General features: G+C 37.4%; 5 protein-coding genes across 5 annotated transcripts; 1 reads left to right on the top strand and 4 right to left on the bottom strand.

Moving 5' to 3' along the window:
* Positions 1 to 880: 880 nt before the first annotated feature.
* Positions 881 to 13989, bottom strand: LOC131782141 (glycine--tRNA ligase). The gene is made up of 17 exons (XM_059098854.2): positions 13704 to 13989; positions 12232 to 12333; positions 11660 to 11762; positions 10632 to 10773; positions 10042 to 10130; positions 9210 to 9286; positions 8909 to 9054; positions 8191 to 8340; positions 7040 to 7202; positions 6619 to 6783; positions 5839 to 5946; positions 5071 to 5216; positions 4101 to 4189; positions 3901 to 4010; positions 2746 to 2839; positions 1443 to 1633; positions 881 to 1181 (listed from the first exon to the last, which is right to left on the bottom strand). Exons 1-17 carry the CDS (start codon positions 13947 to 13949, stop codon positions 1071 to 1073), a joined length of 2232 nt encoding a protein of 743 aa, XP_058954837.2. The 5' UTR covers positions 13950 to 13989; the 3' UTR covers positions 881 to 1070.
* Positions 13990 to 14108: 119 nt separating this feature from the next.
* LOC131782110 (uncharacterized) lies at positions 14109 to 15630 on the top strand. The gene has a single exon (XM_059098824.2). It carries the CDS (start codon positions 14120 to 14122, stop codon positions 14975 to 14977), a length of 858 nt encoding a protein of 285 aa, XP_058954807.2. The 5' UTR covers positions 14109 to 14119; the 3' UTR covers positions 14978 to 15630.
* Positions 15631 to 16409: 779 nt separating this feature from the next.
* LOC131782112 (cytochrome c oxidase subunit NDUFA4-like) lies at positions 16410 to 19189 on the bottom strand. The gene is made up of 4 exons (XM_059098826.2): positions 18730 to 19189; positions 17671 to 17759; positions 16767 to 16827; positions 16410 to 16623 (listed from the first exon to the last, which is right to left on the bottom strand). Exons 1-4 carry the CDS (start codon positions 18760 to 18762, stop codon positions 16567 to 16569), a joined length of 240 nt encoding a protein of 79 aa, XP_058954809.1. The 5' UTR covers positions 18763 to 19189; the 3' UTR covers positions 16410 to 16566.
* Positions 19190 to 19336: 147 nt separating this feature from the next.
* LOC131782111 (cytochrome c oxidase subunit NDUFA4) lies at positions 19337 to 23304 on the bottom strand. Its single transcript, XM_059098825.2, has 4 exons — positions 23144 to 23304; positions 22170 to 22258; positions 20439 to 20499; positions 19337 to 20272 (listed from the first exon to the last, which is right to left on the bottom strand). The coding sequence occupies exons 1-4, from the start codon at positions 23174 to 23176 to the stop codon at positions 20213 to 20215; spliced, it is 243 nt and encodes an 80-aa protein (XP_058954808.1). The 5' UTR covers positions 23177 to 23304; the 3' UTR covers positions 19337 to 20212.
* A 787-nt stretch (positions 23305 to 24091) lies between these two features.
* LOC131782152 (cytochrome c oxidase subunit NDUFA4) lies at positions 24092 to 26295 on the bottom strand. Its single transcript, XM_059098870.2, has 4 exons — positions 26123 to 26295; positions 25211 to 25299; positions 25013 to 25073; positions 24092 to 24694 (listed from the first exon to the last, which is right to left on the bottom strand). Exons 1-4 carry the CDS (start codon positions 26153 to 26155, stop codon positions 24650 to 24652), a joined length of 228 nt encoding a protein of 75 aa, XP_058954853.1. The 5' UTR covers positions 26156 to 26295; the 3' UTR covers positions 24092 to 24649.
* Between the last annotated feature and the right edge of the window lie 60 nt (positions 26296 to 26355).

Genomic DNA, 26355 nt, shown 5'->3' with positions numbered 1-26355 from the left:
TGATGATGACTGGAAAACGGGACAAGGTTTGGCGAAATTCAAATTATTGAGGGATACTTTTTGTTGGCTGCAAAGAAAGGTAGTTCAAGAAATATTCTATTTGTAACTTGAAACCTTGTTTCCCAGGCAAGACAACAGACTCTTGCAGAAAGGGGTAAGTTTCTAAAGAAACTGTGGTGCTGCGTCGGTGGGAGAGTATAGCAGGTAATTTAGTGTTAACAACTGGGTTGAAAACGTAAATTAGCCAACGTAAAGGGTAAAAAAGCTGACGTTTCGAGCGTTAGCCCTTCGTCAGAGCGATAGCAGAGCCTTTCTCAACCCTGGAAATATAAATAGGTACCAGAGACCAAGAAGGAGAGAAGGGAAGGGGTAGGAAGATTTCGGTTTTGTCACGATAAAATTTTCATGATCCCCCCCCCCCTCAGATTCTGTAATATTCTTACAATCCCTCCTCCCCTCATTGGCAGCCAAGTGATAGTCTATTTTCTCTCGTCCTCCTCTCTTCATTCTCTGTTGGCGACGACCGATTTCCCCCGCTTTCCCCTGAATATTTTTGTTGTGATGGAAACGATGCCTACGCACGCATGGTCAATAAATCAGTGATCTTTACTCCTGCTATTTACATGGAATGACGCTTTTTCCAAGAAAATATTAAGCTAGGAGACTAACCTCCGAAAATAGAGAAATTTTCAATTTGATGTCGGACGTAATCCGGGGATTGTTTGGGTTATTCCTTACTTCGCCTTGTGACTGATCCAAAAGACTCGCGCCACACCCTCTCCATCTCTTTTCTTTTTTCTCTTAGTTTATTTTGTATTCGTAACCAGCGCACCCCTCAAGGAGAGCAATGTACTAGCTGAAATGATAAAATCCAATCGCATAGCATTTAAATATTTTATTATCTTTCCACGCCTGTGTTGCTACAATCGCGAAAAACGTAACAAATCGAGTGCATGCTTTTCAGCAGTATTGCCTCGCAACTAGCTTTAGAGCAGGTTGTAGTAGGATCACTCAATTTCCTCGGCTGTTTTCAAATTCGTATAATCTGCAGGGGCTGCTTAGTGAATCGCCTACTTGGCACCAGTCTCCTGCCCTTCGAACAGACCATATTGTGCCTCTATTACTGACCACGTGACCTTTCCACGGACAAGGTTGCTGACAATAGTGGGTAACTCGTCAATCTAAGAAATAACAGAAAATATTTTGTTTGATAGTAAAACCAGAAATATTTTCATCTTTTGGGGATGTTATTTAGGATTTGTTTTAGGTTAAAAATGTTGTTCTTTTTCTTAACACAGTTTATTGGTGTTCTTCCAGGTTTATACGGCGGATCACATTTTAATCAGCATTTCTGGGAGGTGAGAAGTAAGGTCTAAATCCCCATCTGTGTGTTACGCTTACGTTCCCTATCGCCCTTTTTGTGGCGGTGGTACATCTCTCACCTGCGCCCGTATTTGGCGTGTAGAGTTCCTCTCTCTTAGCGTAGCACTGTGAGGTTCCTTGTTCACTGTATCAAAGTCCACAGTGATACCGAATGGAATGGCTATCTCGTCGGTTCGAGCGTAACGCCGACCGATTGATCCGCTGGAGTCATCCACTTTGTGAGAGATGTCCAGCTCAGTAAGAGACTCCGCTACAAAGCATAATTAAAACAACAAGTAAACCGACAGTTTTAGCTTAAAAATAAACGTCTATAACTTCACAAAACATTTAGGTACGGTGATTTAATGGTTCGAAATTCCTGCTGGGGTTGCATTGCATCGCCATTAATTGAGTCGTGCTGGGTTTCAACTGTGTGCGCAGCCAGCCTCATCCTCTAGGCTTTTCTCTAATACTTTGGGTAAGGGCGAGAAACAGCCCTTGGAACGAGCTCGTTTGTGCTATCTGCATAACGGGCCTATTTTTTGGCGAGCGAGCGCGAAAAATAATTTTTACTGATATGTTGAGGCCGCCATGTTGGATTCGTAAGATCTTGAGAGGCTTGGAGCGAGGAAAAAAGTGAAAAAAGGAGATGAAAGTGAGAAAGACAAACTTGTAAAAAAGTCCATTCACAAAAAAAGAGGCTAAATTCAAAATCCGTAGAAAATGTGTGTCAAACTTTTTAATTGAACCACAACATTTGGCTAAAATAAAAACTCCGAAACTTCTTAAATTTCCACGCAAAGGAAAAAAGTGAAAAAAGGAGATGAAAGTGAGAAAGACAAACTTGTAAAAAAGTCCATTCACAAAAAAAGAGGCTAAATTCAAAATCCGTAGAAAATGTGTGTCAAACTTTTTAATTGAACCACAACATTTGGCTAAAATAAAAACTCCGAAACTTCTTAAATTTCCACGCAAAGGGTTAACAAATTTACACCAACGGAAGCTCAAAAACAACTCGCTAAAAATCCGCGAAAACAAACTAGAAGTATGCGAATAATGTCCCCATCAGTTTTCCAATGTCAAGGTTAGAGTTCTTTGACATGATTGGCTAATTTTACTTCTCCTCCCAAAGGAGGAGAAGTAAAAGGGGGAGAGTAAAAGAAAAATTGTTACTTGAAATTTAAAAACGAAAGAGATTTTCTACAAAACTGGTGAAAGTGGAAGGAGGGTTCTCATAGTCCCTATTGCTTTCTTCGCTCCAGCCTTTCCAGTCTAGGCTGCCTTGTGCGTGATGGAGAATTATTTAGGCGTAAAAGAAGCAAAAAAGAGGTGGACTGTCCACAGTATAATTCCGATTCAAAATCATTAAAGTAAACTACTTACACAGCTTCTTGACAAACTGACTAAATTCTTTGTTCTTGCTGAGCGGAAGTACAGAACACTTGACGGGCGCTACTGCAGGAGGAAGGGACAGCCACTACAGAGAACAAAAATGGAACAGATTTAATTCGAGTAGAAACTTTTTTTAGAGAGTTTTGTCACCATTTTGGGGAGTTAACACGTGTCTATATTTCCAGCCCTTTGAAAAGCGATTATTGTAGAGTCCTCCTCACTGACTGTGGCCATGTGCTCAACGGATGAAGGTAAACCTCTTTGATACATTTTCCAGAGGGCTGCCCCTTCGCTACTGTTTACAGAGTTTCATTAACATGAGGTCAGGTGACGTAAAAGAAAGGTACTTCATGAACCCTCGTTGCTTAACGTAACACTGTAGGAAGGGGTAAATTCTTTGCTGTATGATTGTTGAGGTTGACACCCTCATGATAGGGTGGAGTTTAAACCTTTGACTTCCTTCGAGTGACTTGCATCGAATTTCTTCCTACAATATTACATCACCCCTGAATTACGCAATAAGGTCTCGAGAATAAAGAAAATAATCACCACAGCAGCTTTTGGTTGCTAAACAAATTCTCCTTGTCAGCACCTTAGGAAATGTATAGAGAACAGTATGGAGAATATGTATACTGATGTTAGGTTGTTAAGGGTTAAAGAAACGAGCTCATTGTTACATTTGCGCCCAGTTATACCAGTCTTATTGCTAAACCTCATTTGTGGTGAACTCCCTGTGGAAAACGGTTACCCATCTGAGAGGGTTCCATCGTCTAACTTAAAAAAACCAGGGCCTAAAAAATGTTACATGTCCAGCTTAAGTAAAGACCAATGAGCTAAATTATGGACTTAATGGCTTCACTGAAAATACCATTCCATATTTATCGCTTGTGTGGGGGAAGGGGAGGACTTTTGGGGGGGGGGGTCACATGGTGTTTTAGGGGAACTGAGGAAAGGTCAGTCGCCGCCATGAGGGGTGGCTATGGAAAATTGACAGTCAATTAACTGTTAACAAAGGCAGGAACATACGAATATTACAGAGCCTTAGGGAAAGACCAGACACAACCAAAAACCTCCCAACCATCCCCCACCCTCCTTTCTGCAAGCGATAAACAATGACCAGAAACAACTAATCAATAAAAATATTACCGTCCTCTGCTCGTCTCCTTCGCGAATTCTAAAGTTGTGTTCAAGGACAGAATACATGATTCTTCCAACTCCAAACGACGGTTCGATCACGTGGGGTTCTACGTCACGAACTAAAAAACACAAAAACAGTTTAGATTTCTGTAATTTCCTCTGAAAATAAGATTTTGTAAACAGACCTTGGTAACATCTTTTAAACTCACCATGAATTTCCTTCTGGTATCGTTTGATTTCCCTGATCATGGCCTTTTCAATGGTAAACTCCTTGTTTTCTATTGTTAAATTCACCTTACTGGGTAAAAACGGAATGAAAAGCCAATTAAAATAAATCAGACCAGATATGTCACAAAACTTCCTTTTACTAATACAATTTTGCAAGTTACCAGGTCACACAAAATGATGCATAACCCTTTACGTCCTAGCATCAGTATGCCAATTCTCCATACTGTTTTCGACAAGTTATCTATGGTTCTTATGAGGAGAATTTGTCTAACAATCAGAAGCTTCTTAGGGTCGCGATTATTTCCATTATTTTCATGACCTTAACGTTTGATTGATGGGTTATACTCTTGGTATAGATGCTCCTCAATCTCAGGGGTAAAGGGCTCAATGGTAAGAGCGGACAAGATGTTTTTTCTATGACCTGTTGAATTCGCGGACAGATTTTTCGTTTCGTAATGACTCGCAAAAAACTTAGAAAAACGAAACGTTCAGCTCAACCCTTCTAGGGACCCAGTAGCAAAAAATCTTAATCTCTTAAACTTAATATTGCCACTCAAATATTGCCACTCAAATGAACAAAAACCGTCATCGACCATTGTTTGATTGTTTAAATAATACGCTCCTGGGTTAGTGAGTTAAATTCGTTGTTATTGCAACTTGTGTGTGTTGGTTATGTGTCTGTTTGTGTGAGAGCCTGAATAAATTGATTTTATATTTGTAATATTGTAATCCCCCTCGTTGAGTCTTGGTGCTTTTGAAGAAAACAATGATAAATATGTTAAAATAAAAACAAACAAACAAACAAACAAAAACAACTCGGAAATGATGGTAGGAAGTAAGATATTCGCCTGTTTATCTTACATGTCATGCTGTTGCTTCAGTCACTCTAATGTATCAGGTTGTCGTTGTTTAGCGAGTGAAGCCCCGTGGTTTTATTTCCTTTTTACCTACCCGTTTTCGTTAAGTTTATCCTCGAATGCTTTGATAGCATCCTTATCCATCTGAGCCAGATAGTCCATGACAATTTTCCCTTCCTTTTTAAACGCTTTTCCAACTGCTGGCTTCTCTGGGACGATTTCCACTACGTCAATCATTTCCTTTACACAGTTAGTCAAGGTTGAAAAATTTTAACTCAATTTCGAGCACCAACTTGTTGCAATCGATGGAGCAACTTTCAATCAAGTTCGGAGAGTAGGAATCCATTGCTTTTACTCCATTTCGCTCTATAATTGGTCCAGAAAAGTCGCACCACTCTACCGACCAATCAAATGCAAAACTACAACCACCGTAGCTCGAGCACTCACATTTCCCGCGCTTTAAACGTGCTAAACCAAATCCAAAAGTTATCAAAACGACCAATCAGACCCAAGCAAACCATCACGAGGGGCCAATGAGAACTAAAAGTAAAAACAAGACAACTGCTCGAAGCAGGAAAAACGTGAGTGACTAATTCATGATAGAACGGCGCGAATTTTCTAAGCCAATTACAGAGCAAAGTAAGGTCCGTATTACTTTCGACAATCTAGTGGAGAAAACGCCTTTAAGGACATTTGGGCGCCAATATTAGAATGTAACTAAAAAAGTCAGAAAGGCAAAATTTAAAATCGCGAAAGAACTGGTAATGACGGTTAAACCAGAATTCGAATGAGACTGATACGCCCTCCGTGTACAAAGCAACTACCGAACGCGAATAAAAGTGTGTTGAATAGTTAAGGATACCGATTGCTCCAAATCAACTTGAGCGACCAGTCTCTCGCCGGTTGCTTTTGTGTGAACGGACAGATCATAACAGGCCCTGTCAGCACATCCAACGCATTCTATCCAGCCCTGGGGAAAAACGAAAAATCGTCATCGTTAGTTCAACACTATTACTGCGAACTATTTAAAACTTCGCTATTTCCTGAATTACTGCACACCAACTCAATCATCAGTTTTGCCAACTAACTTAGCATATTTCCGCTTGTTGCGCTCAAAAACAAGCAATCGTTTATTCGTCTGCAGTTGAAACGTTAGAAAACAATGGGCCATTTTTCTTAGCTCCACGTAAGCCAGTTCATGAACCAGACAGCATCCGTCTCTTTGCGGAGGAAAGAGCGCGTCATCATCGACCAATGAGAACAAAGCAGATCACAATTCGTTTCTTAAAGAGCGCAATTCGATCGAGTGTCGTCAAACCAAAACCAAAATAATCACAAAGGCCTGTTACAAAAAAGGAAAATATCTTTAAGAGTTGATGAGACCAAAACAACCACACAACCCAAGCGCGGGAAAACGCGGGCGACCAAGTTGACATTGGTTTTAGTTTTACATCTGATTGGTTGAGAGAAGGGCGCGAGTTTTCTGCACCAATCACATAGCGAAGTAAAGCAAAAACAAAGCAATCCCGAATTACTTTTGACAACACTCAATTGAAAATTGCTCAATTACCTGTCTATAATGTACATGTATACCCTACTGAGTTCCGTAACCTGAGAGCAAGAAAAAGTATGCACTACTTACATAGGAGGTTAGGAGTTCAGCGTCCCAGCAGTCACAAGCGTAATGCGCCATTTCATTGAACATGTGCTGCCTGAAGCGGATCTTACTTGGATCAGCACCAACCTTCAGCAAGAAGAGGAACACGCGGCCGAGAAAGTAACCCATGGTCTGGGAACTAACAATTTTCTGATGACAAATCAAACATGTTTTAGTACAAGAACTGTCCTAAGTACAAGGGCAAAAAGCGGAGAATGAAGAGGAAGCGGCCTTCCGTCTGGGAAATGTTTGACTCATGAAAACAAACATTTCGAGCAGCCGCCCAGCGAATCCGAAATCTAACTCGAGTGATTTATTACAAAACATTACATCGCAAAAACAACCATGCATCTACAAATAAAAGAAGGAAAAAAGCATTCTTGCTTGGAAGCAATGAACCGCTCACCTGATTGACAGCATCTCCTACAGTGATCTCCAGTGGCGGTTTTCCCTCAATCTGATGTTCTGATGGAAACAACCTCAGTGTTTGAGAGCTCACATTTTCAAACTTGGGATGACTCTTGTCGCTTGGATCAACAAAGTGTTCGATTTCAGCCAGGGTGAATTCTCTACATAAAAAAAAGTAGAAGCAAACCATGATGATGATGAATATTATACATTTTTTTACATCATTACTGGGTTGATTGACAAAATGACTTATTAATCATAAAAGACATCCTTAACCCCTATACAACCTGACGTAAGTATGCATGTTCCTCACACTGTTCTCTATACATTTCGTAAGGTCTTTAAAATGAGAATTTTTGTAATAATCAGGAGCTCCTCAGGTTGTTGATCACGTCCTTTATTCTCGCGACCTTAACAGAATGTTAAAAGAGGGTCCAGAGCACTCAGATTGGATGATGGAAAAGTGGCTAACCTAACCTAAGTCAAACAGGAGGTCCAAGAGTTCAGTAGAAGTTTTCAACTGAGGTCCTAAGCCATTCAGTATTGTAAGAGATAATCGCAAAATGAATCACTCCAGTCTTATGCTGAAACTAAAACTGTAACTTCAATCAACAAAGGGAGTGGCATTTTGGATAAACGCAGGAAGGCCATTGCTGAGGTTAAAATTTGTATCAAAGGGAACGATTGACCATTTAAAGCATTGCAGTTTATTACTTTTTGCGAGCGAGTGTAGTATTGTGATCTTAAACTATTCTTACTTCGTTATTAACCCTTTCACTACCAAGATCTGATTGTTAATTCTCCCCTCTAGATTCTACACATTGCCTTGCAAATTTGTTTCAAGAATTTGGTGTTTGATCGAGAAAACAACTTTCTCCTGATACTCCCATTATGTGTTTGCTAGACATTTTAAGGACCTATTGTGGCAGCGTTTAGATCACCCCTGATGAAGGCACTAGACAGGAGTGTTGAAACGTTGGGTCTATGAACTGTAACTTCTTCGGTTACATTCATTAAATCTGTAAACCAGAGTTGCATCAAACCATGTCTCATTGTGTGGATGTTACAAGGAGAAATTACTGTTAATCACCTCTGTGAGGTAAAGGGTTAAGGACAATCGCCTGAACAGATGTACTTAAAGTTCTTTACCTTACTCTCAGAAGACCCGATCGAGGTGATATTTCATTTCTAAAGGCAGGTCCAATCTGTGCTGAGGCGAATGGTAGTCTTCCATTATTAGCTTCCAAGAGGCGTTTGAAATTCACAAAGATTCCTTGAGCTGTTTCTGGTCTAAGGAAGCTGTTCAAATAAGAACAAACCATAGAAGACATTTTCAATTGGGTATCAAAAGAAATCCGAAATTGATTTTACTTCACCACGTTCTACGTTTGGTCTGACAAATTCCACAACACCATTTTAACCGATCAGATGCAGAGACAAAAGCAATCCCAAATAGGGCCCCCAGTTCACAGTTTTCCTCTTTCTTCATAATCTCTATTAATGTCTCGTAAATTGTCTCTTGAGCCTCTTTCCTCTCTCTTTTTAGAAAAAAGCCATGTAGTTGCATATTTTTCTTTTTTTTTATCTCATTTAGTGTTTTTTTCCTTCAGCTTTTGTAGTTAATGATATTAATTACTTTACTGTAATATGTTTTTTAAATACAGATAATTTACATGTCTGAACAATGAAACTGTAACTTTTAAATCTGCAATTGTTAAGTAATAAGTTTTTTTGTAGGTAATGTTAGTATTCATATTTGCTGTAGTATTATAAGTAGTATTTAAACTGTATTACATGGAGCTGTACCTTGTACGTAATTTCAAAGATTAGAAAAAAAGTAATCACCCCATGCTAAGATGACTCTTACCCAGGGATGAGCCCACTTGGACCAATTGAGGTTGAAAACATTAAATTGAATTCCACAGGATCAGTCAGATCATTCCCTGTTACTGGAGACTTGGTGTTGTACTTTTTCAAAAGCTCCCCAAGTTCTTTCATCCCATAGTTATCTACCTAAGTAGAAAAAAGACAACCTCACTCAATATGACTTTACCCCCTTGGTGCTTGCCTCTGCTCAAAAACATCTCACACCTTCTATAGGCTCTGTATCACATTAATAACACCTTAATGAATTCCCTACTTACTTATCTTTATAAAAATCACATTACCTGGCCAATAACACTTTCATACTCTTGTCTCTTCTCTTCCTCCAGTTTTTTATCTGCTAACAGTTTTTCAAGGTGTCCTTCAATAAATAAACAAACAAGAAGCCGAAATCAATCAAACTTAAAATATGCGAGAAAGAGCTTCTCCCCCTTACGAGTGATGGACATCTATACACCACATTAAAAGAAATACATTTACATTTCAAAAGTCAGCACTTAAGTCATGTAGCCCCACAGTGCCAAAGGCTATCCCAGTTTCTGCAGCATGAGGTGCCAAGGAAAGATGAGATACAAAATAAGTTTCAAGGAAGGAAGGATATGTTGCAAAATATTTGAGAAAAAGAGCTTCGCACAAGAAGTTTGTTTATAAAAGTCAACACCTACAGTGTAGAGGCCTATCCCAGTTTCTGAAGCATGAAGTGTTAAGGAAGGATGAGATGCAAAATATGAGGGAAGGAAGGAAGAATATGTGAGACAGAAGGAAGTATATGATACAAAATATGCGAGAAAAAGTGTTTTTTCCCCTTACAAGTGATTGATATCTATGCACCGCATTAAAAGAAAATTGTTTACATAAGTCAGCACTGGAGCCATGTGGTCCCACAGTGCCAAAATCTAACCCAGTTTGTACCCACTTACACTCCTGAGTGGAGAGTGGCATTGTGAAAGGGAAGTGTCTTGCCCAAGAATACATCACGATGACCCACACGGATCTCAAACCTTGCCGTCTTGACCTACAATCCTGCATGCTGGCAGTTTATACATTCCATCTCCCCAATTTGTTAGCTATATTTAAGATGTAAATCTATGTAATTGCTCCCCCCTCTAAGCAGACCTTCCAATAGATGATCGGCTCTGTAACAATCCCCAGTCTTGACGTCCTTCACCATGAAATCAGCAAACCTGTCAACATGCCCTGATGTTCTAAAACAAGAAAAATAAAAAAAAAATCAAAACTACCTCATTACTTTAAGTTGATAAGGAAATTGCGTGGGTGAAATCAGTTCCAAAGTAAATTTATTTAGGATCGTAACTTCATGAAACCTGTAAGAGACACTCAGCTCTTTGACCCCTCAAGAGTGATTAGCATCCAATTTCTCCTAACAATATCACCCCTGAATCAAACATTAAAGCCACCAGAATAAAGGAAATGATCACCAACTAAAGAAGCTTTTGACTGTTAAACAAATTCTCCTTGTCAGCACCTTGGAAAATGAAAAGAGAGCAGTATGGAGAATATGCATGTTAGTGTTAAGGTGTAATATAAATAAAGAAGTTGTGTAGGTGAAATAAAGGTTCATAATAAATTTTTCTAGGATCACAACTTCAAGAAACCTGTAAGAGACACTTGAAAAAATTATAATGCATATTGAGAAACCCCAACTCATCTCAGACTTTGTTAACTGTCGTCAACAGTTTACTCACTTAAGAACTGAATGAGGTGTCAGAAGAGAAGCTCTTATTTCCAACATTTGCTCTTCCAAAACAAAATGTGATTTCCAAATGTTTATCATGTTGGCTTCCATCGCACAACCAGAGGGTCCATAATCATACAACCCTGCCACACCTGCCATGCAAAGAAAGAAAGATAATTTTGAAATAGCCCCACTGACCTTTTCTCTTCACCATGATAAAAAAAAAAAGGTTCTCAGCACTGTTGTATATTCTTTACCATTTTTTCATTCTGAGAATTTTGTATTGAATCAAGCAATATCCCCAGCTTGGGATCTATATTTCCCTAATTTTCTTCTTTTCTTGAAAGTGTATTGAAATTTTTAGAAGATATTCCTTCCTAGTCACTCCTGAAAGTTTAACTTTTCATCCCCTAGACCTCAATAGTGTTTCTGCTTACTGCCATCACATATGATACTTGTAATATTATCAGTTTGGAGACTTTGATGTTGGATCAACTAATAATCACCTAACTGACATTTTCCTTTATTCTTATCACTTGTCTGTTTGATATTGCAGTAATATTGCAAGGAGAAATTCTGTTTTGATCACTCATGTGAGTCAAAGGATAAAGTGCTAACTCAGACTGTTCGTGTCCTTAATTAGCACCTCTGTGCCTATTAAGGATAAATGAAAAAATGGAGTAAAACACATCAGAGGAGTTCAACTCAAGATCACTGTCAAACAAGATCAACTCGGAGGAAGAGTACAAGATTTGGACAAAAGAGCTTCACATTCAATATCAGCACCCATACATACTTGACCATAGTGTCTTTGTGTACAAAGGTAATATAAATGACTTTTTATGGGCTTCATCTGATTTCTTGAGAGCAAGATCAACACTGCTATTAATCAATAGTTGTACTAAAAGTTCATTCCATCTTCAAGGTGTAAGTGAGAGTTCATAGTATTCACAACATTATTCAAGAATATATGGAAATTCTGTGTTATCTTGTCTCCAGATATATTTAACACTGCTGTCAGTTCAATTGTGAACTTACCTCCATAGATTTCAAATGAAGGGACAAAAAAGAATCGCCTCTTTAGTAAGTCCTCCAATTTTGATCTCTCAAATTTTTCTTGCTTGGGTGCCATTTCTTTTTCCTGAAAGGAAGAGATTTCATTTTTATTTTTCAGGCATAAAGAGAATAAGAAAGTGATCACAGTTTAAATAATAATTAAAACAACATTCACAACTAAAACAAAATATGTTGAAATAATTATGATGGGAGAAATTGAAGTTATGAAGAAAATATCCATGTTCATCTCAAGAGTAGCTACTGGAAAATAGGAAAGGGAGAAAGCAATTTTTATGCCCTAACATCAGCATGCATATTCTCCATACTGTTCTCTATACATTTCCTAAGGTGCTGACAAGGAGAATTTCATTCACAATCAATAATATCTTTAGTCAGAGATCACTTCCTATATTCTCATCACCTTAATATGTGATTCAGGGTGATACTATGAGAAGAAATAAGATGCTCGTCACTCTTAGACCAGGTAAGCAATGAATAAGTCAATGATACATCAGAAAAAAACTCAAAAATAAATTCTCAAGTTGTACTCATACCTTGGTCTCAAAGGCCTTTTTCCTAACTTTAAGCTCCTTGATGGCAACTTCAAGGTCTGGTGCTGGAGCATTTTCAGCTTTTAGTTTTCTTACCAAGTCACCCTAGAGCAAATAAATAAACCATGAGACAAATTGCAAAAATGTATAATGCATCCACAGGCAAATTTTAACCCAGGCATAATTAAACCAGTAATTTCTGTCTAATCTCATTAGGTACTAATACACATTATGTAGCACAAATGGGAAGGTGGGTGGTACAATATCAGCTGATATACCCCTACAGCGTAAAACACCCCTCTAATTGGAGTTTGGCAATGGATAAGTATCCTTTAAATGGCAAGAAATTGAAATAAATTTGTAGTTCAAGGTAATCTGACAGGGAAATCGACCTAGCTGTGGAAAAATACATCACATTCATCTCCCTTGTCTCCTACTCTATTGTTTGTAATCAAGTTTTCTGTTTGTCTTGAGGGAAAAATAAATAAATTAATGACAGGCTGTAAACTAAATCAACCTTTATCTGGCTTCATGCTCTATATGAAGATAATTCCCTTGCTTAAAGATAACCTGTTTGGTGACATATTTCTAACCATCTACTTGTTAACCCTTTAAATCCCAGAAGTGATTAACAAGTAACTTCTCCCTATAATAACTGAACATTATCAAGCAAACAGGTCATGAGAATATTCAAAGTTATCAGGTCAAAGTTATCTCCATCTGACACCAAATTCTTGTAACTTATTTAAAAGGAAATATATAGCAGCTAAAGGGGAGAATTAACAGTCAGATCTTGGGAGTTAAAGGGTTAGAGAATTTAGTAGCATTCTATGGGGGGAGATGAACACTCCAAGAAATTGAAAGTCAGCTAGTAGGAATAAAAACAAACATCTTCTTCTGACTGAGGGGATAAAAGTAAGGGCCAGCAACTGAACAAAGACTTACACTACAATTTACAAAACAGTATCTCACACAGCCAGAGTTGACTGGCATAAAAAATGGCTTGAAATGATATGGTTCCTCCACAAATTTGTTTACAAATCAACTAGTAAGTATGCCTTCATAGAATCACACTTCCTCACAAACGACAAGAAGAGAGATGTGTGGGCTATCAGTGAGAAGTAGCTATCGGATCAAGAGAAGGAAAATTTTTTGGGGGGATAATGCAATAAGCAAGACTTGTAACATATCACTGAACTGAGTGCTTATCAGAATTTGATGCTCAGATCCACAAAATCAGTTCATCACGCTTCAAAAAAATTGGAAAGAACACAAACTGAGAATTAAATATTCAAATCAAATACCTATAAACATCTTTCAGTGTTTCCAAGGATCTACTTCCGTTCAAATTTCCGAATATGGTCAAATATGGAAATAGAACAACATTACGTTACTAAAGATGTGTACCCAACCAGAACAACTGTACTGTGATTCAAAATTTTCCTTCTAAACATTGACTAGCTCTCACTACAAACCTGCTCCTTCAAGGATTTTCGTAGATTCTCCAGAATGGTTGAATTTTCGGCGTTGTCGGCAGACATTGTTTTTATTCCCACAAAAATTATTGACTTTGAGAAGTGTTCTAAACCCCACTCAAGCGATCTAAGAGGCTGAAAGATATTTCTGCGATTATCTAGCCCGAAGATATATCCTTGGCTTGGATTTCTTGCAAAAAATTGCGTCTTCGAAAATAACCTTCGGAAGACAAACAACGTATTCATTCAATCAATCAGCGATTCATTGTTCCGTGGCCACGAGGAAATTGTAATGCCAGTGTGCCATGCGCTGAACAAAACGGACTTCAAATATATCTCATGAAGTGTCAGGAGTAATTGCGTGACTGATACACCGACTATCGTGACTTTTTCGAAAGGGTGGTATAAGTAATGAAATGCACAAAAGTATCTGTTTTGTGAGATACGAACTTCGTAAGGTAATTGACTTGTGTTTATTTGCAACTTTTCATAGACATAACTTCACTGCAATGAGTAAAAGAAGAGCTTCATCTAAAACCGGATCGTTGAAAAAGCGAGGGAAAGTTGAAGATGTCGACCAAACAGCGGGAAACGAGGTGAAAACCTTGGTAGAGAAAGTAGCTCGCGAACTGCACAAGAATGCAGATCACAAGAAAAGTCAACCCATGAAGAAATACCTGAGGGATAAGTTCGAGTTTTTTGGTCTCAGCAGCCCTGTAAGGAAGAGCGTTTGTAAGGAATTATTGAAAGAAAAATTGAACTCAGGTGACACGAGAGACTTCGTGCAGCTTTTATGGACAAAACCAGAGCGAGAATTCCAGTATTTTGCAATCGATTATCTCGAGAAGCACTTAGAATCTTCCACAGACTTTGAAGAGAACATCCAGTGCATGAAAGATTTGATCACGAACAAATCTTGGTGGGACACTGTCGATGCGCTAGCGTCTAAGATGGTTGGGCAACTCGTGAAGCAACATCGAGATTTAGGAAAAGTTATCATGGAAGAATGGATTAATCATGAAAACATGTGGCTCAGAAGAACCGCCATACTTCATCAGCTTTCTTACAAAGAGGAAACCGACGAGGAGATGCTGTTCCGCTTCTGCAATCTAAGGGCAGCCGAGGAAGAATTTTTCATCCGAAAGGCAATTGGATGGGCCCTAAGACAGTACGCTCGGACTTCTGGTTCCAAGGTCAAGAAGTATCTACTGAAGCACAAGGGGGAATTAAGTGGCTTGAGCTTTAAGGAGGCTTCCAAACATTTGCACTTGTGAAGATATACCCACACTGCCTCTTGCCTCCTCTAAATTTGACGAGAGGTGTACCCTGCCAATTGGGACTTTTCTTCCAGGTTGTATAAATAGATGAAGTTTTCAGTTATGATTCAAAATTTTTTCCTGGTTTGCAGTTTTCTTTAAACTGGTTGGTTTTTATCACTGTACAAAAATATTTATCTGGCTGGCTGAAAATTTTCTTTAACGAAAAAGCTTCTCCATAACATGTCTTTTGTGTTTACATAAGCCTAGGATTTCTCCGATATATTACTATACAAAGAAAAATATTTATCACAGTGACTGAAAATTTGGGGCTGTCCTGGTGTACCACGGGAGAATTCCTATTGTTTTCATATCCATACATGGAGTTGTGTTGCAGTTCGTTAATGTTTCGTTCCTTTGTGTACTGGTACATGAGGACACAACCGAAAATTTTCTTTAAGGAAAAAGCTTCTTCATAACATGTCCATTGTGTTTATATAAGCTTGTGATTTCTCTGATGGAAAGTTAAAATTTTAGAGCCTTTGCATCCAACCCACAAGCCTTAATATCTTTTTAAAGGCATGCATTTCAACCCGTATTTTAGACATACACACAAAATATATGTACATGTAAATCAGAATTTTGAATCAATTAAAACTCAGGATAACCAATCTTTCTTTTAGATCCTTGTTTCTATTTTTTTCTTCCTTTTTTTGTCTTTCATTGTCTGAATTTCTTCTCAATCAAAATGTTTCCAAGGAAAAGTTGCAAGGATGCAAGGAGCTACCCATGTTTCAAAACAGAGCCATTGGGAGGATATGGGGTTAATTTTTCTTCCCATGATAAATACAACAGAAGGTTCGGGTAACTGGTGTAGATAAGCTACTACCAGTTGAAGCTAAAAGGGACTTTCCTATACAATGGCACAGTTTTGTAAATAAAATTATTACTTGGATTTTTCTAAAGGTTGTTGTTTATGGTGGTTAAGTTTAATCATAATTTGCTTTGTTACTTTCATATACACCAACCCACAAACAAAGTCAGTCTGTCAGTAATAGATCACAAATAATGCCAAAATGTGGTGAGAACAAAAACGAGGCACTTAAGGCAAAGCCAAGTGAGTCACAGATGTTTTAAACACATTTTGACATCTTCTGCAATCTATTACTCTACAGACCCACATCAACATGGAATCTATTGGTTAAAAAAGCAAAATGTTGTTAATGGTGATGTCATCTATGCATTTTTCCTACAATCGATCATAGGCATAAGCCAATCAAAATGTTTGTAAAGGATTCAGCTTATTGTAAACCCAGCTTATCATATAATTCCTTTTGCATAACCCACGTGTGTTTTTCTGTCCATTCTTTTTTTGAGGACTTTACTCCTGAAAACAATTTTGGACTGTTTCATGAGTTACCATAATCCAACAGAATTTTCTGTGTACTCATTAAAGAAAGAAGCCATTTTATTGAAAGAATAACCATGCAACAACACAAACAATATAGTAATGTTTATCAAGTATCTGCATTTACGAGTAAGATAGGCAAGCTGCAAATCATCAGCAGTGGCACTGGTTTTGTCAGTCAATTGACACCACTCATCCTTCAATCAATGTTTGGTCTCTTATTTTCCAGCTTGCTGTAGTCAGTATGGGTGTAAAACTACAAAAATAAAAATAATACAAGGTAAGGTTACCAGATTATTTTTGCCTTGAACGTAATTGGGGTTTATTTGTGCTTTGTAAAAAAACTATCTCTAAGTGGAAAAAATAAACCACAAAAAAAAAACAAACAAACAAACAAACCTTCAAACATTGGTCATGCTTTATCTTTTGCCATGGATATGGATTGTTCTTTCTGTCCCAGCTACCATGTAAACCACACAACAAGTTCAAAATATAATAATACTAAAATGTGAAAAAGGTCAACACTAACAGACTCACAGAAAGACTTTCTAAACTAGGTTAAGATAGGAATTCAGGTCCAAAGTATTGAGAAATTTATCTTGCTTTGAGACATTGTGAAACGCCTTTGGTCACATTCAACTTAAAGACAATTCTGTTAACAGACAACTTTTGAAAAATCTGCCTATTAACACAAATTTTTCTGTGGGGAGACTTCTCACTAAACACATCCAACACTTTCAAAAGCTGAAAAGGTCATATCATGAGTTGCGAAAAGAAAATTTGGAACTTGTTTTAGTTATGTTTCTAACTTAACTATTTACACCCTAACATCAGTATCCATTCTCTCCATACTCTTCTCTATACATTTTCTTGGGTGCTTTCGAGGAGAATTTGTTTAACAATCAAAGCTTCTCAGGTTAGCAATCATTTCCTTTATCCTTGTGATCTTAATGATTGATTTGGCAGTATTATTGTTATTAGAGATTATGCTGGTCACTCTAAGAGTTTAAAGGGTTAAAGAATTCTCTGCTGGTAAAGTAATACATGAAAATAACAGAGCTTTGAGCTTGGATACAAAAGTTTATAAAGTAGTGATGGTCTAGACAAGGGGATAAAGCTAATCTTTTTTTTACAGCAAATATAGACTCATCAGACAGGTGTCTTGGGCAAGAATTCAAGTTATCTTATCGATCATACATTAACTAAAAGCCTCAAGGATCACATTTGTAGGGGAAGATTACCTTCAGTGCAAAGGTATTATCTAAATCACTTGTTTAAGTCTATTAATCTTTCATGTACATACGTTGCATCTGGGTTTTTAAGAGCCAGTCGCATTAAGTAATAACCAGCTCCAACACAACCAGCGCCAACCACAACAAAGAGTGGAACCAACTGAAAAAAATTAAAAGATAAAGTGATAAATGACAGAGACACTGCAATGGCTAATTTTCAACCCAAGACAAAAGGGACTCTAGCCTAGGGACATAACTGATCTGATTGTTAACTCTCGCCTAAAGCTGCTATACACTTCCTTTTAAATAAGTGAAAAGAATTTGCTGTAAAAGCTTTTTAACAACTTCTACTTACTAGTATGAGTATTCTCATCACCTGTTTGCTGGATAATGTAAGGATATTACAGGGAGAAGGTAAATATTAATCTCTTCTGGGAGTTAAAGGATTAAAAATCCTCAATTTTCGTTTGGTACCCTTTGAAAAAATGAAATCTGCAGGGATAAAATTTTTTACAGCAATTTTTTAAGTGTCCTTTAGTTCCTGATTGTTTTTAGCTGTTTCAGACTATATCCCTAACCCCAAAAGAGAAAGCTTACCATCCACAGAGCTCAAGGTAAAGACAAAATAAGAAACTTTCACCACTCTGTCACATTTTTTAAACCATTCCATTTCCTTACCATAAAACATTTCTTAATTTGGAAAAAAAAATAAAATAAAATATATATATATCTCATTTTTGAATTCTCAATCTGCCTCCGTTTTTCAGAAGTACGATTCTGCATTTGTTTCAGTAGTTTTACCCGTGATCTTTGTCAAGTAAATAAGCACAATACATAATACGTCACTGTCAATATTAATTACAATACAATAATCTTAGCATTGCTTTTATATCTTTTTTTATGACGACCTGAAAGGTTTCTTTAACAAAAAACGGTAGTTCATTATTTGAAAGATCAAAGTGACGAAGGAATCGCACAAATACAGAGGTAAGCTCAACTACGTATCGATACGCACATTCTAAAATTAACTCAACTCTAGAAGCTACATGAACCTTACACTAACCCCAATCAAACAAACACCCAGCCAATACTTTAGGATAACTTAGTCCAGCTTAAAACCATAATCATACCTCGGGGTGTTTTCTCAGATAAGTAAAAACCATTTTAGCCGTTACTTGGTCGAAACAGTAGAAAAACGATGTTAAGCTAGATTCGATTAGGCTCTTCCAAGATGGCGTTCGCACGAAACCGGACCCTTAAAGGCTTGGTGGCTAAGCAAAATATTGCGTCACAGTTACGGAGTACAATACGGCGAAATTCTTAGGGGAACAGTCTTTAGCTACATTAACAAATAAAGAGACTGAGAAAATCTAGACCATCAATGCTGCAATCAAGGAAAATATACATAACATTTTTTTATTTAGCTTTATTTTCTTCTTAAAATTCTGAAGTGCAATCACGACATGTTTTCAGAAAAGGCATGGACTATTTTACCTTAAATATATATAGAGAAATCAACTTGGCCAGTCTGCACAGGCAACAGAACTATGGCATAGAATGATGAAGCGAGCTTAAATCTAAGTAGCAGTACTGTAGCCATGCACGTGCCTGCGTAGTTAGCGGTTTTCTGTGCACTTAAAAGCGATAATCGAGCGCCGGTGAAGCTGTGCCAGGCTTAGAACGAAAAAATTGGCAATTTGAAAAAAGCGTCGCAGCAACTCCGCCCTTTTTTTCAGATGTAGAGCGCCCCAAAAGGCCACTAAATACGGAGGTGTATTGCACACGGAGCACGTTGTTCAAAATGGCTTATAACGTAACAGATCTCATTGTCGAGTTCTACCATAATGTGCAAACTGACTTATAACTACAATAGTATGAAGTGTTCACGTATGTTTCTGGTTCATGATTACTGCATACCACTCGTGTGCAGAGCGTCAGTTGAAAGGAACTCCTTAGGAAGGAACTCAGTAATTATAATGGCAAGACTCGTCCAATGAATTATCAGTCAAAAACTTCAAACACAGAAGACTTTCCCTTTTTTCCTGTCACCTCAAATGTGAGAGCACTCTCCAAAGGTGGAGACCTTTACGTTTTTAGTCTTTTACTTTTATCTAAAAGTTTTTGTTAAGCATATTTAATGAAACAAGCACAGTACTGATACCAATATAGGAGCTTAAAAAAGGATTTGACGAGTTTTCTTGTGGAGGTAAAATTGAATATGTTGTGTTTGTCTAAACATTAATGGGAACACACAATTTTTTAATGGAAATTTAACAGAACTATGTTTCGTCAAAATGAAAAAATTTATTTTCAAAGTTCAGCCAAGAGCAAGGGCTTATACAGATTAAAGACTTTCAAACCATGTTTGTCATGTCAATATTTGAATCTCATTTAAAATGCTAATGTTTTTGTAGATTGGTTAGAACAGTTCAAAGAAAAATAACATCTTAAGATCTATAATGAAAAGTACATCTCTTGAAGCTACCATGTGTTTGCTAGGTGTTAAGTATCTAATATCATGTGATAATTTACTATAAGAGTTCTTATCAAATGCAAACCCAGTGGGCCTTATTCTGACTCCCTGGTAATCTTTTCCATGCACTCCAAGGCTCATTACACTTCTGCATCTGGTCGGGCTTTTTGAAGCTTTGAGTAATCTGTATGACTGTAAAGCTGTTGGAAAAATTAAAATGTTTGTTTCAGCTGCAGAATTGAAAAAAAAATTTTAATTGATGATATGGTTCTGTACATTTTTGTGATTCCCCATTTAGGGCATTTTCTAAGAATTGAGAAACACTTTGTCAAGATGGGAAACTGTAAAACTACTGTAAATGCTCACCTTGAGTTGTTCATCATGCTTGACATTGAGCCAAGGATGAGGGTTATTCTTCTTGTCCCAGCTGTAAAGAAAAGACACCAAGCTAGTTCAGAGAGAAGATCGGAAAGGCAAGGTAATACACACATATTCAAACATGCATTTCTTTTTCGGTGTGAATGCAAAACGCAACAGCGAGAACGCCGACAAATTAGACGCTGCTGGTTACGGAGAAAAACACCCAATCGCAGGTTATCCTGCAAGAATAACTTGAAACACATTTGGTTACCCGAGTTGCGCATTCAGGTCTGAGGTGTTTGTTACATGAAGTGAGGTAATTTTGCTTACAAATTGCATCAATATAAACCGTCCCTTACGAGTTCAATCTTTCCTATACCCGCTCTCATGTCTTACTCCCCTTTTATTTCGACAATAAAATGTCTCCCTCCTGCCAGCGAATTAACCATTTGCGCCTAGCTCCTGCAAAGTAACGCTCCCGTTTGAAAGCTAAAGATCATTTTGGAACTTATCGTGTAGACTGACATGAGAAAAATATCGAAAATTTTCACAGAAGTAGCGTGATGTGCAATTAACATGTTCTGCACCCCTCACGAGAGAAAACTTGCTCTCTTTTGTTATATAATATTCGAAAGAAATGAAAGAATCTAGGAAAAAAACTATCTTCCCAATTCCTCAGTAATATTTCATTAGACACTTATTACAGACAAAGCTTTATGTAAATATGTGGCGATGTGGCATTTTTTCGATTGACAAAAAATACTCGTTTTTGCTTTAGCAAAATCATAAGGAAGTTTAGTGAAAAAAAATTTTGTTTAGAATCTTAGGAAGAAAAGAAAAATTACATCATCCGTAAATCACAAGTTGATCAGCGATCAAGAAGTCAAGTGAGAAGGTGTACAATGACTGTCAAAACAAAACGCCGTGTGACATGCCACAGATGAAAGAGTAATCAATCTGCACTCATGTACGACGAAGTTTGATCTCTGAGATCGATCAGGACAAAAAGAGGGGTAAACTGTAGACTTCAAGCGAATTTCGCTTTCAAGATCCCTTTGGACTCTTCAATCTCTTCAGTATTAAAGTCAAGACAAGTCCGTGACAACTGGAGTGACGATTAAGTCATATTGAGTCACAATAAACTGTCATAGAGATAATCTTTGCTTTTGAGTTAGCATGATAATGCAGTCAGTCAAATTAAGAAGCAGACCATTGGAGAAAACAGAATTGTTCAGTTGATGTTCAGACTTAAATTGATCAGTACGGTTGTGAGTTGGACGAAGAAGACATTAAGTACGTGAGCTGAAGGAGGAAAATTATTTATGACTAAGAGAATTGTATTTTTTTCTTCCTGTTCAGATATTTGATTAGGAGTCCCAAATTACATGCGTCACCTCATGCAAGGAGATAAAATAAGCATCAAATTACATTGCTCTGCGACAATTAAAAATTATTGCATTAATTGACGTTAAATATGTTACCCCGTCAGAGAAAAGTGAACCAAGGGCACAACATATTAGAATCAACTCGTTCTATCCTGATCCTCTAGAGGAATGGAAACAACTGTGAAAGCGTTTGAAATTTTTTCGAAAGAGGTTTTAATCCGTAGAACACTTCTGCTTAGATACAAGGTTGCCTTTGAAATGGGTTTTTCGTACTTTTTTAATGGACCTTTTTCATTTCATGCCCCAATAATCAATCGACTTTTCTCATTTAATTTTCTAAGTTAAAACATACCTTGCCTCAGGGTTTTTCGTTGCCTGTCTGATCGTAAAAGCCACAGCTCCAGCACAGCCAGCGCCAATAATCACGAATAGAGGTGTCAGCTGCGAACAGGAAGTTAGGAATAAGGAATAAACTAAACAAATTTTTGCCACTTGGCAACAGAGAATCCTTCGTAAGTTAAATTGACACGAATTCCATTTTTTGTTGCTTTTCGGCTATCGACCTAGTACGTCTTACGTAAAGTATAATCTTACATCAGAACCGCAATGTTCTACATAGCAGTTCTGATGTAAATCGCAGGTCCTGACCCCTTTCCGTGCAACGAAGCTCTACTGAATTTCTGCTCATCAGAATTGTTTACAGCAAAAGAATTGGTGAATGGTTTGCTGTGTCGTAAAACTGTCATTTATTGCTTTTTGCGTTTTCACATAATCAAGCAGTGTTGTTTTAAAATTCAAATAAAATGTCAAAGCCCAGCCGTCTGGCTAGCTTTAAGAAGATAATCTACATAAAGTTTTTCCTTTAATTATCTTCAGCAAGGTTTTAAACGTTTAAAAAATATTTTCCTCCTTAAATCAGTAACTTTCTTACTAACACTGGAATATGATGAGACTGCGGAAAAGCGAAAATCTGTTCGATGTAAAGCTTTGCGAATGAAACGTTTTGCGCGACATTCATTTTGTCAGTGGAATGAAATTTTCATATTAATGAATTCACACCCGTAGTGCAAACTACGAAATTTTCAGTGGCGATGAAAAAATCTGCTGCTGTTGTGGCTGTTTCTTCCACCAGTTTCACGAAAAAAATGCAAGACCAATTCCTTTAGCGTCGAGAGGAATTCCGCATGATCCCTGAGCCCATCTTTTTCTCTTATCGATAAGCGCATTTGAAAGACCTCTTGTACGTGTAGAATTGCACGGAACGACATTTCCTGATAATCGCAAATGTGTATGGTTTGAAAATTGATAAAAACTGACCAGCCTTACCTCTGGTGATTTTCTGAGCAAAGCAAGGACCATTTTAGATCTTCAAAGGGAACAATTAAAACGCTTTTGCAAGCTTAGTGAGGCGATAATTTGCAGGGAACGCTGCCAAAGTGGTCCGAAACACTTCACCTGTATTCTGAACTGAAAGGGGTTATAAATAACTAAAATAAACTGAAAATGACATGTGTGACGTCACGCGTCCTACCCGGAATTATACTCATTCTACGCAGCTGGGTAGTTTGCGTGAATATCAGCCATATTTGCCTCTGGAAACAAAGGAAATGATTCACCGCTCACATAATGGATTTCAAAAACCAATATCGACATTTTGTATTTTTCAGTTTCACCACCAGAGCCATGCTAAACATCACGTAAAGAAAAAAACATCCAACATCCTTTCATTAGAATTACAAAGGTGTGATCCAAGTAAATAGAAGCTATGTTTGGATATCCATTGAGATGTCGGGCATCGAAAAAAAAAACATTGGCGTGAACCTAACATTGTTATAATTCTAACCGAGTGTTAAGTCCTTTTTTTCTAATTTTTCATCAAGCTTAAGGCGTGCTTATCCTGATGGGGCAAATGTATATTTTTTTTGATGACCAGATGATATTTGTAGATCGCCATAGGTTCTTTTAGACCTACCGAAACATTTCTTCCAATAACTTCCTTTCCTATACTATATATCGATATCCCTAGTGAATTCCAAGGTCTCGAGGAATTATGATTAGTGACATCTCAATTCTCGTTCTGGTTCGCGTTAATTGCTCTTTGTACATTCTTGGACAATGCGTCTGGAAAGGGTGTCGTGTACTCGCATGAACTTTAACGAGCCCCTTCTTTCATGCAGGTTAACTGAATCGAATGAAAAATATGCTTCTCAGTTGTTTTGATCTGTCATTCAAATCTAAATACTTCGCAGTAAAAGAATTGAAAATTACACAAGATAGAATGCAAATAAATATTTAATAAAACTTTAGTCGCCTTAGGTCTGATATATTTACACACGCGTACACGCCCAATACTGGACACATCATTCATTTAAGTTTTTAACGATCTCGAAATAGTGTTTCCAGTAGGAATCGACAGGATACAGTTTTTTTCTCTGAAAGTGACCGTACATGAGGGTCTCATGACGGCTTTTACGGCTAACAGTTAAAATTTTGGCCAATTCACGGCTAACGGTTAGTATCTTTCCACTGTTGTCACTCAAAATTTTTTTTTCACGGTGAACTTTCTTCTCTAGACTAATGGTTGAAGTTTGTCAATATTTACACCTTACGGCTAAATTTTTTAGCCGTTTTACAGCTGACCCAATCGAGACCCTCGTGCATCTTCATGCTGCATTCGCATATTTTTGGACGTTCCTACCATTAAATACTACATTACTATCATAATTTAAATATATAATACATTATTTGGACGGTTGAATTTTTCTTGCAACATTAAACTTATAGTAGTTTTTCGCGGACCTTTGTATTGTTTTCGCCATCACAATCACCTTCTCAGCGTTTTCCATCAGCGGCTGAGGGATGTGAAGGTTTGTAAAGCTGTCGGTTGAATGATGAAAAAAATACACGAATTAATAAATATATTGAAATATAGCGAGAGAAAATAATGGACTTTCTCTTGACTGTAAGTATAAGACCAGCGCTGTAAAGCAAAAGAACGCGACTCCATTTTCTCCCGATGAAAATCATCCAGGACAATTTTAATTTCTTAATTTGGCTCTCAGTTATCACTCACCAAGGATTTGATGTTTCATCTTTATCATGACATTAATTTAAAGCAAGTAAATTTTATGATAATACTTTTTCCCGACGTTTCCACTGAAATAAAAATAGACTGCAAGAATTCTGCTTGTTCACCTTCACTTGTTCATCTGGTTTGATATTAAGCCAAGGATGGGGGTTGTTTTTCTTGTCCCAGCTGTCAAAAAGAAAAAAAAAACAGTTATGATTGAAAAATAAAGCTGTTGCAATCCATACATCACGTCAAGCGTCAGACGAAACCTTGGGAAGTGCTCTATTGATCAGTTTCGGATAAAAAAAATGAGAGTCGCATACCATGCCTCGGGGTTTTTCGTGGCTTGTCTTATCAGAAAAGCCGTAGCTCCAGTAGTCGCAGTTCCCATAATCACCAAGAGAGGGATTACCTGAAAAGAAAATGACGAAAATGAAATGATAAATGAAACCATAAATCCATAGAGCTACATAAAATACATATAAAACACGACCAAATTCCGTATCTTCAAAAAGTAGCTAAAGTGCTATCGGAGGCTATACAGAAATATTTCCATGAAAGCTCCGTAAAGACCCAATTTTTTGCAGAAGTTATTTTTTAGTTGATGCCAATATTAACAAGGAAATTGGGATCCTCTCTGTAAAATGTCTCAGTTTCCAGGAATCCGATACAAGAAACGTGCGGTATGTCACGTCAATTTCACAATCTTCTCTTATCTGAAATAATCAGACATGCCATTGGATGTTTTTAAAAGTTTCTAAAATTAGACTGCTTGCTTATTCAAAAATCTTGGCATTACCACCCGCTTTAAAATGGAAACCGGCCTAAATCCAAGGCCGTTTCTCAGGGAGGAATGGATCGTTCGCCTATGTTCTCAATTTTATGTTTGGAAAGTCTTACTGATATGTTTCTCGTAAACTGACAATATTCATTATTTCAGGTTTCGTCGAAGATTTCATTTTCCCTCAGTTCTTTTTCCTGTGAAAAATTATATCTTTGCGAAAAAGCAGTTTTTCACATCGATTTCCTGTTTTCGTCAATTTTTAGTTTTTTTTTTTTATGAAATGAAAACAAAATTGAAATAAATAATGAAAAACATTCTACCCCAGAAACTTCGCAAAAACTTTCCTTAAACGATATTTATCGCTAAAATGCTTTCAAAGTGATAGGCTCGTGCAAAATTGCACGTTCAGGGAGGAACAACTCCCGGCTACATAATCAATACCTGCACTCACCTCTGGGGCTTTTGTTATCGCAGAGAGAACCATTTTCCTAGCAAATTGGAATGTTTTCGTCGCAAATCTCGGAGCAACGTTGACTGATAAGAATTTATCACAAGGGTTATTTAAAACAGCCGTAACACTTCGCTTCTGTTAGAACTGATCGTTCAAATCTCCGGTGACGGATATTTATCTTAATAATGTAGCTAAATTTATCCCACATGGGACGTCATCTGTGACTTTCCGTT

This window comes from Pocillopora verrucosa, chromosome 10 (genome assembly GCF_036669915.1).
Source record: "Pocillopora verrucosa isolate sample1 chromosome 10, ASM3666991v2, whole genome shotgun sequence".
Lineage (NCBI taxonomy): Eukaryota > Metazoa > Cnidaria > Anthozoa > Scleractinia > Pocilloporidae > Pocillopora > Pocillopora verrucosa.
The sequence above is the reverse complement of the archived record's forward strand: the minus strand, read 5'-3'. Positions and strand labels throughout refer to the sequence as shown.

Coding starts and splice junctions, on each gene's coding strand:
- LOC131782141 (XM_059098854.2), bottom strand. CDS start 13,949: ATGAATACGTTGTTTGTCTTCCGAAGGTTATTTTCGAAGACGCAATTT. Junction 11,763..12,231: donor AAAAGGCCTTTGAGACCAAG/GTATGAGTACAA, acceptor TCTTCCTTTCAG/GAAAAAGAAATGGCACCCAA. Junction 1,182..1,442: donor CACGCCAAATACGGGCGCAG/GTGAGAGATGTA, acceptor GTTATTTCTTAG/ATTGACGAGTTACCCACTAT.
- LOC131782110 (XM_059098824.2), top strand. CDS start 14,120: ATGCACAAAAGTATCTGTTTTGTGAGATACGAACTTCGTAAGGTAATT.
- LOC131782112 (XM_059098826.2), bottom strand. CDS start 18,762: ATGGTTTTTACTTATCTGAGAAAACACCCCGAG. Junction 17,760..18,729: donor ATCTGAGAAAACACCCCGAG/GTATGATTATGG, acceptor AATTTTTTTCAG/TTGGTTCCACTCTTTGTTGT. Junction 16,624..16,766: donor AGCATGACCAATGTTTGAAG/GTTTGTTTGTTT, acceptor TTATTTTTGTAG/TTTTACACCCATACTGACTA.
- LOC131782111 (XM_059098825.2), bottom strand. CDS start 23,176: ATGGTCCTTGCTTTGCTCAGAAAATCACCAGAG. Junction 22,259..23,143: donor TGCTCAGAAAATCACCAGAG/GTAAGGCTGGTC, acceptor TCCTGTTCGCAG/CTGACACCTCTATTCGTGAT. Junction 20,273..20,438: donor AGCATGATGAACAACTCAAG/GTGAGCATTTAC, acceptor TTTTTCCAACAG/CTTTACAGTCATACAGATTA.
- LOC131782152 (XM_059098870.2), bottom strand. CDS start 26,155: ATGGTTCTCTCTGCGATAACAAAAGCCCCAGAG. Junction 25,300..26,122: donor CGATAACAAAAGCCCCAGAG/GTGAGTGCAGGT, acceptor TTTTCTTTTCAG/GTAATCCCTCTCTTGGTGAT. Junction 24,695..25,012: donor AACCAGATGAACAAGTGAAG/GTGAACAAGCAG, acceptor TTCAACCGACAG/CTTTACAAACCTTCACATCC.